This window comes from Calonectris borealis, chromosome 15 (assembly GCF_964195595.1).
Source record: "Calonectris borealis chromosome 15, bCalBor7.hap1.2, whole genome shotgun sequence".
NCBI lineage: Eukaryota > Metazoa > Chordata > Aves > Procellariiformes > Procellariidae > Calonectris > Calonectris borealis.
The window spans coordinates 20,337,520-20,350,200 of NC_134326.1; the positions used below are offsets into that span (position 1 = coordinate 20,337,520).

The 12,681-nt window shown below is 46.0% G+C and overlaps 2 protein-coding genes across 6 annotated transcripts in view; both read left to right on the forward strand.

Moving 5' to 3' along the window:
* The first annotated feature begins 21 nt into the window (after nucleotides 1–21).
* On the forward strand, nucleotides 22–3,436 carry TXNDC15 (thioredoxin domain containing 15). The gene is made up of 5 exons (XM_075164606.1): nucleotides 22–157; nucleotides 302–741; nucleotides 1,318–1,481; nucleotides 1,686–1,816; nucleotides 2,675–3,436. Exons 1-5 carry the CDS (start codon nucleotides 106–108, stop codon nucleotides 2,869–2,871), a joined length of 984 nt encoding a protein of 327 aa, XP_075020707.1. The 5' UTR covers nucleotides 22–105; the 3' UTR covers nucleotides 2,872–3,436.
* PCBD2 (pterin-4 alpha-carbinolamine dehydratase 2) overlaps nucleotides 2,979–12,681 on the forward strand; it is a 26,524-nt gene continuing 16,821 nt past the window's right edge. For 2 of the 5 annotated variants that reach the window (XM_075164611.1, XM_075164608.1), the window contains exons 1-2: nucleotides 3,636–4,861; nucleotides 7,335–7,466. In XM_075164611.1, coding sequence (XP_075020712.1) covers nucleotides 4,760–4,861; nucleotides 7,335–7,466 — 234 coding nt within the window. In that variant the 5' untranslated portion in view covers nucleotides 3,636–4,759. Of the gene's footprint in view, nucleotides 3,055–3,635; nucleotides 4,862–7,334; nucleotides 7,467–11,325; nucleotides 11,514–12,681 lie in introns of those variants that run through there. The other 3 variants (XM_075164609.1, XM_075164614.1, XM_075164612.1) reach the window with 3 other exon arrangements.

The window sequence follows — 12,681 nt, forward strand, 5'->3', positions numbered from 1 at the left end:
GAAGTGGGTCACGGCTCCAGCGGAAGCGGCCGTTGTCCGGGGAGACGCAGCGCTGCGGAGGCGGTCGGGGCCGGGGCCGGGGCCGGAGCCGCGGCCGCGCCGAGGATGTGGCGGCTGCTGCTGGCGCTGGCCTGGCTCGGTAGGGCCCTCCCTGCAGGTGAGACCGGTGGGCTTCGGCGGTGGCAGCCGGGGCGGGCTCTAGGGGCAGGGCGGCGTGTGCGGGGCCTCCCCGGGGCGGGCGGTGCTCGGGGAGGACGGGGCTCGGCGGCAGCGCGGAGCTGATATCTCCCTCCCGGCGCAGGGGCGGTGACGGAGCAGAGCGCCGGCGGGCTGACCCGCAACCCCGGCGGCGGCTCCGCGCAGGGCGGCGGCGAGCCGGTGCGGTACCGGACCGCGGAGATGGCGGACGCGATGCTGGGCAGCGGGCTCCCCGCGCAGCAGGCCGTGGTGCTCTCGGTGGTGCCGGGGGAGGCGAGGGACGGCCAGGCGTCTGCTGTCGCCGAGGGGGCTTGCGATGCGGCGGCCGGGGGCGACGCGTGCAGCGCGGGGAGCAGCCCGGCGGCTCCCCTCGGCCCTGCGGGCAGTCAGGGCCGGGAGCAGGCCGTGCTGGAGACGGTGTTGCCCGCGCCCGCCGAGGAGTCGAATAGCACCGACAGCGCCAAAGCTCCCAAAGTGAACTGCGAGGAAAGAAACATCACTGGCATCGACCGCTTCACGCTGCACATCCTCAACGTGTCTCAGGTAAGCGGATCACCCGGGCCGCTGCTTGGTGTTAGTTGGAAGGCGTGAGGGTGGTGAAAGATGCCCCGTCAGCACCATGTGCGTGCTTCTTCCAGTCTCCGACTCAGTGAATTTCCTTGCCTAACATCCTCTGTGCTATTGAAAAGAGGAAAACTCTGAGCAGGGAGGCTTTTCGTGTCATTCTGAGCAGAAAAAAATGGAGATGCAGCTCAGTCCATGTGCCTGAGTCTCTCATCTGTGTGCCTGCAGTAAACTGTCAGTTTTTGTGCTGCAGGGATTAGTGTCTCTCCCTGAAATTGTTAATGGTACTTACTGCCAGTACCAGTGCCTATTTCTAACTTATTACTTGTAATGGTTATGTATATGGGGTTTTTTAAGTAATAAAATTTTAAAACAACCTTTAAAAAAGGTTAAATACACTTCTCCATCTGTTTTAAAAAGGTTAAACAAATGTGCAGCTACGTGATAAATATTGTCAACTATCTAATCGATTGCTGAATGATGCATTCGTATGTAGAATTTAACTCTGTTAAATACATAAGTGTCCATGTTTGTTTTTCCTCTGCTTTCTCGAAGGACCTGATGGAGTTCTTAAACCCAAACAGCAGTGACTGTACGTTAGTCTTGTTCTTTACGCCTTGGTGCCGCTTTTCTGCCAGTCTGGCACCTCATTTTAATTCTTTACCTCGAGCGTTTCCAACTCTTCGCTTCCTGGCGCTGGATGCATCTCAGCACAGCAGGTAATTTACACTTCCTGTGCTCTGCCATCAGTTTATTTCCATTAGCAAGTTGTGTGTTTTAAAAACAGGAGCGATTTTTTTTTTTCTTATAAAGTGACAGTTCAATTTAGTAAAACTGACACTTCCTGTATCGTGACTATCTTTGTTTCTTCCTCCAGTGGATTTCTTTTCCTTCATGCTTTGTATTTGCTTTATGTCCACCAGTTTATCAACTAGATTTGGAACTGTGGCTGTACCCAATATCCTCCTTTTCCAAGGTGCCAAACCTATGGCTAGATTTAATCATACAGACAGAACGCTGGAAACACTGAAAGACTTCATTTTTAATCAAACAGGTATGTAAATCAGCCCTGATGTGTCAGTAGGAAGAACAGGCTGGCTTTTAGCTCCAAACTGGCCTTTCCTCTCCCTGTTATTTATTCTTTAAAATGAATTTCACAAAGACCTTGAGAGAACCCAGCAGAGGTCTATGTAGTCAGTGCTGTAGTGCGCTGGATTTCAGGGCGTGCTGAAAGCAGAGACTCAACTTACTTGGCTGCTGACACAGAGTAGGGGGAAACAGTGGGGTTTTGCTAGAGCAGGCGCTAGAAGGATCGAGCACGTCTTTCTGCCCAAATATTTAATTTGGGAATAAAGGCAGATGAACCTTGGGATCATTGCCAGAGTCACGTAAGGCTGACAGCAGCTGGGGGATAAGATGGTTTCGGTTCTTGTGCTGGAGGAGACAAAAGGATTCCAGTTTCCGTGATCTGGCTGTCCACGTTGTGAGCTCAGCGCCAGCCAGCTCTCTGGTCCTTCTGTGCTTCTGTAAAACCAAACCAAACCAAAAAACACGTATAGGCCTACGAGGGTCTTCGTTAGAGGCCAGAAATTGTTATATTTGCTAATAGAGCAGAAATACTCAAAACCTCCACAAACAAAAACACCACAAACTTAAACAAGGCCGTTCTGTGGAAGGACAGAACGAGCCTTCTCCTATTATGAAAATATACATACACATCGATAGCCTTTCGTTTTTACATAAGTAAACTATATGCTAGATATACGTTAAAATACAAGGACTGTCTCACCAAAATTTTAAGTCTAACGGTACATACGCCTTAGTCTGAGAAGAGGAACAAAGCTCCAAATACAACCACCTTCTCTGTATTTAATGATTATTACTGGTGTTGATCAAGTGCTTGCTTTTTCAGGTATAGAAGCTAAAAGCGATGTGGCTGTGACTGAGGAAGACTGGGAAGGCCCCCTGCCCAGCGTTCTGACAAAAGGCATAGATTGGCTGCTTCTGTTTTCTTTGCTCTTTCTGGCGAGCTTTGTCATGTACGCTACCGTTCGAACGGAGAGCATTCGGTGGCTGATACCGGGACAGGAGCACGAACATCAGGAATAATCTGAGATGCTGAAATAGGGAGAGAATTTCCCGCTTATTGGTAAAGCAGGAATTTGTACGGACTAGAAATACATAAGAATGAACTGTTGAATTTGTTGGTTGTAATTTATAATATTGACTAAAAATCTGCTTTATTTATCAACTACTGAATCTGTGAAAAGCAAATTCGTGGCGATTAATGTGGTAAGTAAACAAATATGAAAAAAACATGAACTAAAAAAGTATTTATTAAGCTGCTCTGATAGGCTTATTTTTCATGAACTTTGATGTAGATAAGTGATACAGTTCTACTTTGCTCTTGTGAAGAGGTCCCTGAGCTTTGTAGATCAAGTAAGATTTTTACAGCAATTGGCCTGTACGTGTGGCACTGCTTGGCACAGGAGCAGAGTTGCTTCTGCTCTGGTAGCATCTGAGGATCTTCTTTTACAGATCCTACAGACGTATGAACTAAAGCTTCTATGTGGACGATGTGGTAAACGCTATAGAATTAGGATGTGTTAGCCCACACAGATCACACTCGGGTTTTGGCTCGTGTATTCCCGAAATACAACATTTTAAAGGAAAACACTGGTGAATGGTGATGTTACTAAATTGGTTTGATTGTCAGTAAAATGAACTATGAAGAAAAAGATGTTTTAAAAAACGGTGTACTTGGAATGAGTTATTCCATTGTATACCAGCACTAACAACTCAAAAGCGCGTTACACAGCTCTTGGCAGGGTGACCATTTCCCACCTTCGGTGCGGGGGTTAGGTGCTGCTTTTCTTGTTCTACGAGTGCTCTACGAGTTTTGACCTGGTGGCAGTTCTTCATAAGACTTAGAGTAACTTTCAAAGCTCACCTCATTGTGTGTGTGTGCATACGCAACTTATTTACCACATTCCTATAGAATTAAATTGCATGCATTGTCCTTACTCTTTTTTAAATAAATCAGGTTTTTAGTGTAACCTTTTAAGTTGCTTTCTTACAGGATTAAAGCATGCAACTTCTGAAGTACAGATCACCTGCCTAAATTAGCAAGACGAGTCTTGAGATTTATTTAAATTTCTACTTACACGTTTGCTGGTTGCAAAGCTGGTCCGCAGCTGAGGCTGCATAAAGAATTGATATGGGTTTTAGTTGTAATTAATATGGAAGACTTTGAATAAGGTATGGACTGGAATGTTGTATGTTTTTTGATTATTTGATTGCATAGCATTTTATACTCGGTGGAGGCTTGCCATAGTACCCTGACAGGAAGCTTTAGAGTGCAAATTAAGCTCAGAAGAAACGAAGTTGTAAGATTTATTGTTTGCCAAAGAGCTCATATCCCTGCAACATAATTCTTCAGGTATTTTTCTGGTGGCCGTATTTTTCCTCTTTGGAAAGCTGAGGCCCTGTGTTTCAGTGTATTAAAAGCAAACTGCACCGATAAAACCTTGGTATTACTGAAGATAAAGCTAGGAAGTATTTTATTACTGAAGAGTCAAGATTTTGAGCAATAAATCGGAGCCATCCGGTTAGTCTGAGAGGCCCCGGGCTGGATTCTCCCCAGTCATTACCTCCATACCGCTAAAGGAACAGCCATGTCTTTAAGAACAGTGCCTCTGCTCTGGGAAGTGCCTGTGTCGGTGCTGCCCCGCGGAGCTGGAGCTGAAACCTGCTTGCTCGAATGTAAACAGAAGCCGCCCGCGGCCGGAGGAGCGCCGGGCCCCGGGCCTGAGGCGGGCCGGGTTTGCGCAGGCGGCGGTTCGGCCCTCCCGCTTCCTCGGGGGTCGGTGCCGTTCTGGCCGCCGGCTCCTCTACCGGCGCTACCCAGAGGGCTGCTGCGGCGGGGCAGCTCCCTCCCGCCATTTCGCCCCGCAGCCCGAGCGGCGGAGGCGGGGCCGGGGCAGGCCGGGCCGGAGCCATGCCAGGCGGCGGGGCCTGCCTGCGGCTGGCGCTGCTGGGAGCGCGGCGGGCGGCGGGCGCGGCGGCCCGGGGAGCCGCCGGCGGGAGCCGCGCTGCCATGGTGAGGGGCGCGGCGGGAGGGCAGCGGGGCCGGGCCCTCCGGGCCGGGGGGAGCGGGCCGGGCCGGGCCGGGCGCTGGGCAGGGAGGGGCCGCCCACGGAGCCGGCCACGGACCCGCGTGCTCGGGGCGCAGCCACCCGTCCCTCCCGCCCCGCTTCCCACGGCCGTCCCGCCGCGTGGCTGATTATTTTTGTTGTTACGAGAAGCTGATAACTGATTGCATGCGCAGGTTTTTCACCCCTCAAGCATGAAATATTTTGTACTAATTTTTTAATGTAATTAATGACTCTCTTCCCCTGAGCTTCTTCCAAATGAACGTTATCGATCAGTAGGTTAAACCCGCTGTTCGATAGCACGTCGTCGGTCTGTCGCGGGTCAGGTGCTGTTTTCTTGTGTGCCAAGTCAATGTTTGCACGTGGGCTGGCCTCGCTGCACGGCTCTGCCTTTCTGGGGGGGCTGCGCTGTGCCCCGTGGCGCGGTGCTGTGGGTGCATGACTGCGGAAGTGCGAATGGCATCTCCCACCTTCTCTTTTTCCTTTTACAAGCAAGTTCCTGCTGCTTTCTGCTACACTTGTGAATATAGTTGCGATGTGTTGGAGGGGCTAACTTGGGACGTGGCCTTTGCAGCCTATGCTTGAGCAAAATGCAGGGTCTGTGTCAAACTCGGTCTCTGTATTTCTATTAAAAACAGCATGATCTACTTTCAAGTCACGGCATTGTCTCGTCAACGCCTGTGTGTCTAGGTGAGGCCTCAGGAAGGTAACTGCAGTGTCCCTAAAACTAACAGAGAACGTCTCTGCTGCCAGCCGGGGGAATGAACTTTGTGCTGCCTCCTGGTCACGGTCCTGGACTTTGCTATCTCAAAAAAACCCACCCCCATGATTATTTGTAAATTAACCTACTAATTTCATCTCTCGCCAGATAAAATAATACATTTCAAGAGAGCCGTTAGCTTTGGCAATTTTTGTATATGCTTGGAAAAAGAAGAGAGTAAGAAATTCATGCCTGCAACTGCAGTTATAGCAACAACAAATCCGATACTTGTATTTTTGCAAGTCCAAAGTTGTATTTGAAGCGTAAAGAGCCTAAATTCATTTTGGGACCTGTAAAACCCATCTCTTGGACTGGATGTATCCAACTGAACACAAGCGGTGGCAGTGATGCTGTTAGATTGATTTACGCTGTTTGGGGTTTTTTGTCCCTTATTATTGGTGAAAACATTGCTCCTTGGCTGTCCTGCATCTTGAAGCCTTGCTGAGGTCGCATTAATTGCGTTAATTCCTGCTCTGCTCGGGCTCGCAGCCCCATCTGGTGGCACAGGGGCTCCTGCCGGTCTCTGTAGCAGAGCTGCCAGCGCTGACTCTCAAATCAAAGGCAAAAAATATCCTGAGCTGGCGGTGGGTACTCGCAGACCTCTGATGTCTTAGTGAAGCTCTGGAGCAAAATTGCTCAGCCCCTTTCTGAAGTTCTCACAAAGCTGTGCTAGCTGCTAATATAAAGACTAAAGCAATCTGAATTTTGCTTTTCTGGGGAGAAAAGTTCTTTCCATTAAAGCATTGTGTTTATAATATGAGTTTGAGACCCATCTGTTAGAATATATCGTCTAAGTAATCACTCGTGCCCTTAGTCTCTGCTTTTAGGAAGAATGTCAAACCTCTTCCAAACGCGCCATAGAACTTTCCTCTGTCTCCGGGTCTGGCTCCGACCTCACGCACAGTTCAGGCACTGATTCAGATATTTAAGCAGAGGGTGTAATCTGTTACGTCTGTGCTCCCAGTGGCTTCAGAAGGACTCCTTTTGCTTAAAAGAAGACATATTTAAATATACGTGCTTTGCAGAATCTAGCGCTTATACCCGTAACTTGTAATGTCTCATAATTGTGTCTGTATTGTCAATTTTTTTTTCTTTTCATTGTTAGTTAAAAAACTCTTTGTTGCTTGCTATCTTTAAATTTATTCCTGCTTTCTTAGGAATAGCAACATACGAGTTATGTAGAATAGTCTCCTATTTTGCTTCTGTCTTTTAAATTACAGATATTAACCTGATATCCCTTTTAGACTTGTAATTGTAGATTTAGCGTACAATGTAAAGAATCTTTTATTTATATGGCAGAATGGAATGTTTGAAAATTAATTCAATTGTTACAGCATCTGGGTAATTCAGATGAAAAGGGATGGCTACAGGTATGCTGGTGACCACGTTCATTCCCGTGAAGGAGCCTGTCACTCTTCACTAGTTTTGTACAAAAGCATTTAGCTGAACTTAATTGACCAAACAAAAATGGTGTTTCTTGGCTGCTTTAAGTTATGCTGGTCTGTGAAATTATAAACAGTAAGAAACTGCACAGTGAATTTTCCACCTCTTTACCTTTCTACAATTCATAACCACAATTTCATGGCATGGTTTTCTTATTGTTGTACGAAAGAGAACCTCAGCCTCACTCCTGTCATGTTTGTATTGTTTTTCCTCAATAGTCTTCGCAGTCTCACTGGTTGACGACAGAGGAGAGGAACCAAGTTTTACTTGATCTCAAAGCTTCAGGCTGGTCTGAGTTAGGCGAAAGAGATGCCATCTACAAAGAGTTCACTTTCAAAAATTTTAACCAGGTAATTATTGTTATATACCACTCTTAATATAAAAGAAATGTAATTGCTTTAATTTCCATACGATCCTGATGGGAAAATACTTATATTCAGAAATTTGGGAGTACCTTTGTGGATACCCTCTTGGGTTTGCCTCAACGGATTGCTGTCTGATTCTGATCTCATTAGGTGGAGTGAATTAATTCCGTTTTACAGTGTTAAGTAGATCTGTTCTAATATTACAATTTCTTGATTATAATATTAGGGTCAAGGTCAGGGTCAGTACTATGGGATTAGAAAAGTAATATTTGATCCTAATTTTTTTTTTTTTCATTACTAGCACTCGTAAATGAATGCTGGAAATATACACCTGATGGACAGTGGGGTTCATTTTTGTCAGGGAAAAACTTGAGAAAAATGGGTAAATGTAAGAACAGAAAGTTTTGGCAAATAAGGTGGGGAAAATATGATACTTCTCACCTTCTAAGCAGGAAGACGAAGTTCTGGTATATTCTTGAATGAATCGTCGTGGCTGATCTCACAGTGTCTTTGGCATGGCGGACTGCTGGTTGGAGCTCGTTGGGTTTTTATTTGGAGTCAGGATCCTGAGCCACGTTTCAAACTCACAGGAACACGTTGCAGGACATCAGTTACAAACTTGCTTTAGAAATACTGAATTGATCTTGAGATCTGCGGTCAGCTACATTCCCCTAAAAAAAGTGCCTTCTGAGGAATCATGACATTGCGTAGAAAAATGTCACGTTCCAAGAGCATGCATTTCTCTTCCGTTTTATTTCTGAAGGAGAGGTGAGCGCTTTCTGGGGTGGGAGAGGAAACCCAGGGTTTTGTTCGGGCGATGGCTCTCACTGAGCTGGTTCTTTTCCTCGCTACGGGAGGGACGCAGCAAGCTCCAGGCTTTGGGAGGCCATGGGTTTGTTGGTGTGTGTAGGGTCCAGGAGCTGAGCTGTGAGCTGTTCATTTACATGGCTGTGCTTAAACCCAGACCAAGATTTTTTAGGAAATCACGGTGAGCTGGATAAAAAACAATTTGTGACGCTGGCTCTTTTTTGGTGTTTCAGCCAGTAGTTGTCATGGTAAGGAAAGCCCAGGCGGTAGAGAGAAGGTGGGTGAGGTGCTCCCAGCCCCTCTGAGCTGGGCAAAAGCAAAAGAGAAAACAACCGTGGAAAAATCCAGCTCATGAGCAGGACGGTGCTGGTCCAGGGAGCACGTCCGGAGCCCTGAGTGCGTTTTTTTCCTGGATTGCACTTCAAACGTGAAAGTTAATACAGAACAAATAGAACTGTATCAGATAATTCAGAGGGCAATGAAGGAGGGAAGCCCGTGAGAGGGAACTCACATGAAACCTTGGTGAGATGTGCAGGCAGCTCGGAGCTGGAGCAACCCAGAGAGACCAGCACGTTTGACACCGATGAGATAGAAGTAACCCTTGGAAGAGTTGAGATTTGCAGCCTTTGTGCTTTGAATATTCATGAAACAGCATCTCTGCCGGGGCATGGTCAAAGTCTTTGTTGGTTCAGCACAACTAGAAATTACTTTTTTTCCCCCCAAAGTTAATAAAAGTGGTTTTGTGCACTGTAAATAAATAAGTCAATTTGATCAGATGGACTTAGGCAGTGTGCCAACAGACAGGTCAAGAGACAAAACAGTGTGCTGCACCAGCAGATATCCAGAAAGCCCATTGCTCTGGCAAAAATTTGCAAAGTTGTGTGTTTTTGACTGTGCAGATTTATCTTACAACATAGGTGGATATCCATATGTCTTCCTAATTTGAAGACTGATGAAGCACGTACCAGTATAGGAAGTTGAGTATATTCAAATATGCTTATTAGTAAGTGATGAAGTATACATTTATACTTCTAGTACATGTCATCTTAGAAAGGGTACTCAAAAAAAAAAATGCCACTGAATTGTTTGGGAGATATTGGTACAGTCTTTCATTCTTGGTTGCCTTTCACGGATGTCAGGTAAGGCAGAAACGAGAGCAGAGGCTGGGAATTGGCTTCAAAACTGAACTTTCTGCGCCCAGCCCGGACAACAAGCTGGGCGGGTGGGTCCTCTGTGCAGCTCTGGTTGGACCAAGGTTATATGCAAATATCTGAAGGCAGAATTTCACCTGCTGATTTGTAGGAACCAGCTGCGGTGTCCCCATCTGCAGTTGCGGGGGGCAGAAGCCATTCCTGTTATCATAGTCCAGGGAGGGGCTCAACGTGCAGATCCCGAGGGGGTGTTCAGAGCTGGTATTAGCGAGCAAGTATATTTGCCTTTCGATAAGTTGAAAGTAAATTAAAATTGTGGATGTATGCCTATTGATGCTTATGTTTATAATAACTATTAGTAAATACTGTGTTTATTACGACCTAGGGAACAAATGACAAAAGCGGAGCTATACCTGCATTGTACTTTGGGAGAATTTAGTCCTGCAATGAAAAAAATGGAACTTGTAGATACAACTTCTTTCATTTCACGTAATAAATATTCTGTTTCCATTATTTAAAGTGCGAGTATTTAGTAAAAGTCAGAGCACTGAGAAGTATCATTTCCTCGGTGATCTTCCTGCTGCCCTTTTACAGATGGCGTAAAATCAGGTGTGTAAAAAAAAAAAAAGAAAAGAAAAGAGAAAAAAGAGTAGTTGAGCTGACATGAAAGGTATTTCAGATTTATGTTTTACAGATGATATTGGTATGATTAATGTATTCATTGCTTTTTTTATTGCTTCTCGCAGATAGTGTTCATGATGCATGGAAAATTCTGTGGCTTTAAAATCTTTGCCAGGTTTACAAAGTCTGTGTATGTCAACAGATGTTAAGAATATAAACACAACTTTTATTATAAAGTCGTGCAAATGTGTAGACATGAGCTTGGTTTATGTATATTATTTTCAGCATGAGAATGAAATGAAACTTCTGTGAAACAAGAGTTATTTAGATTCCTGAAGCTTTCAGGCTGAGATTAGCTCGGTTAAAAGCGATCAGCAATGGGCTGCCTTTGTAAGGCTGACAAGCTAATGACACTTCTGCCTTATGGAATTAGTTTGTAACCCCAAACTTGAAAGAGCTGGTGCTGTTTGTTAATCTGAAGATACATTTTCATGAAAATGGGCTTTGGAGGTACAATTCTCTGAAACCAGCCTGGGGTCCCAGCTGAAAGCCCTTTGTTAGTTATGTTGCTGTGGGTGCCCACCACGCACGGGTCCTGGCGTCCTGGACTGCGCAGCGCTGGGTGCTGGTGCTGCTCCATGTTCCCTTTGCTTTTAGCGTGAGACAGGCTCCTGGGGGGTGGGTGTTCTGAATCTTGCATAAAATATAAAATACACCAACAGTAGGGGAAAAAATGCAAACGCAACTCAACTGTAGAGGAGAGCACCTGGTCTGGAAGAGCTGTGCTGGTTGCACCAATGCATCCGTTCCTCCTTACGCCTTGCAATTGCTGCATGTTATTGCCACTGTTGAACAGCAGGTAAGCAGTGATGAGTTAAAATCGGAGTCTTTTACCTCCAGGACCCTTGCTTGGGTGCGCTCACTTTCACCGGGGAGCGTGTGCTTGGTGGAAACCTCTGGCTGTGAGCAAGGTCTTGGAGAGCGGGTGGGCTCGGACCACTCCATGGCAAGTCTTGAGCCCTGCCACGTGTCTGGGTGCTGCTGAGCCTCCGTAAACCTCACAGCCACATCAGGGAGCTTATTCAGGACCTTTTTCCCTGTCTGCCGGGAAGAGAAGAGCAACTAGCAAAGCTTGGCGACCGAAGCATCAAGAAGGCACGCTTGTCCGTTCATGTCTTTGTGCTACTGAAACAAACTTTCTCTTCCAGCTGTGGAGCAAGCACTCTGCTTCCAGTCTGCCCAAGCAAAACTCGGAATCGGAATAGAAAGTTAATTTATGCCTCCAGACCGTGCCGGTAACTTCTCCCAGTTATTGTTCTGCAAACTCAGAAAAGAAGCTGCAGAAATGTTGCGACTTGCTAAAAGTTGGTCATCGAGGGAGGGAAGGGTTGCTGAGGACCTCGATGTCCTGGCCTGTATCTCGGGAATTTCCTGGGATTTCTCAGCATTTCAGGTCAGTACACCTCGGGAGGGGTGATCCTGCAAAGGGGACAGACCTGGCTTAAAAATCTGAATTTCCCCCAGGTTCATCTCGAGCCTGGTCCCAGCTGGGCAGGCGGCGGGTGGCTGCGAAGGGCTCCGGGTGATGGTGCTGAGCCCTCGGTTTGGGTCCTTTACCCAGCTGCTCATTTTCACCAAATTTGCAGGAAAGTCTTAACTTTGAGACTTCCATGTCTCTTGTCAAAGTTGGTTGGATTTGACCAGAGGGTTTAAGGGGCAACTGCCTGTGTGATTGCATTTCCTTAGGTAATCACGCAAAGGCAGAAAATGCAGTTAGGAAATTACAAAGGTGGGCATGTTTGCTGATGGTCAGGTTCAGCATTTACAGCTGCTTTCTTTTATAGGGTAAGTTTTTAATTAAGGTTGTTTTTAAAAAAAAAAAAATTAATGTAGGAAGTCTCCATAAGACCTCATTTTATAAAATGACAGGAAATCAAATGCTCTAAGAGTTTTAAAAGCTATTTTAAATACATTTTGTGTTTTGGGGCTACAGGACACAGGCGAAAGATGAGCCTGAGCAGAGGGGACAGTAAGGAAACGCTTTGGAGGACGGTGTGTAGCGAGAGTAGAAGCACATGTGTTTCGTTGCAGTTGTGGACTCTGGGTTTTTGAGACCTTACTTAAAGATGTGCAAAAAATCTGGAATGGTTAAATAAATTATTATTCTCACTTTGCATTTCCTTTCCAAATTTTCTAGCTCTCTTGCTTGAAATCCAGGAAAAAAAAAAAAAGCACACAGAGCATGTTACGGTAGATGCCTTTTTTTTCCCCTCATTGAAATGCCAATTATTTTCCTTTAGCTGTAGGGAGACACGCTCAGATTTGCCCCTTTAAATTGATCATCCTTGCTGTAATATCACAATTCCACATCCGAATGGTAGGATATGCAGTGAATGCTCCTCCTTTGTTTTGATGGTGGTACTTGGTGCCAGTCCCTGTCATGTAGTCTGTGTCGATACTTCCTTTTTCTACTCCTGGCATGTTGCTCTATCTTCTGCGTTGATCAAAGATCGGAAAATTTGTTTTTATATACGTAGGCAGTGTATTTCATTGCCGCTTTTTGTACTGAAACTTTTGGCTGTTTGGCTGAAATACTTCCACGCCTTTTACGTATTGAAAAC

Coding starts and splice junctions, on each gene's coding strand:
- TXNDC15 (XM_075164606.1), top strand. CDS start 106: ATGTGGCGGCTGCTGCTGGCGCTGGCCTGGCTCGGTAGGGCCCTCCCT. Junction 742..1,317: donor ACATCCTCAACGTGTCTCAG/GTAAGCGGATCA, acceptor GCTTTCTCGAAG/GACCTGATGGAGTTCTTAAA. Junction 1,817..2,674: donor CTTCATTTTTAATCAAACAG/GTATGTAAATCA, acceptor TTGCTTTTTCAG/GTATAGAAGCTAAAAGCGAT.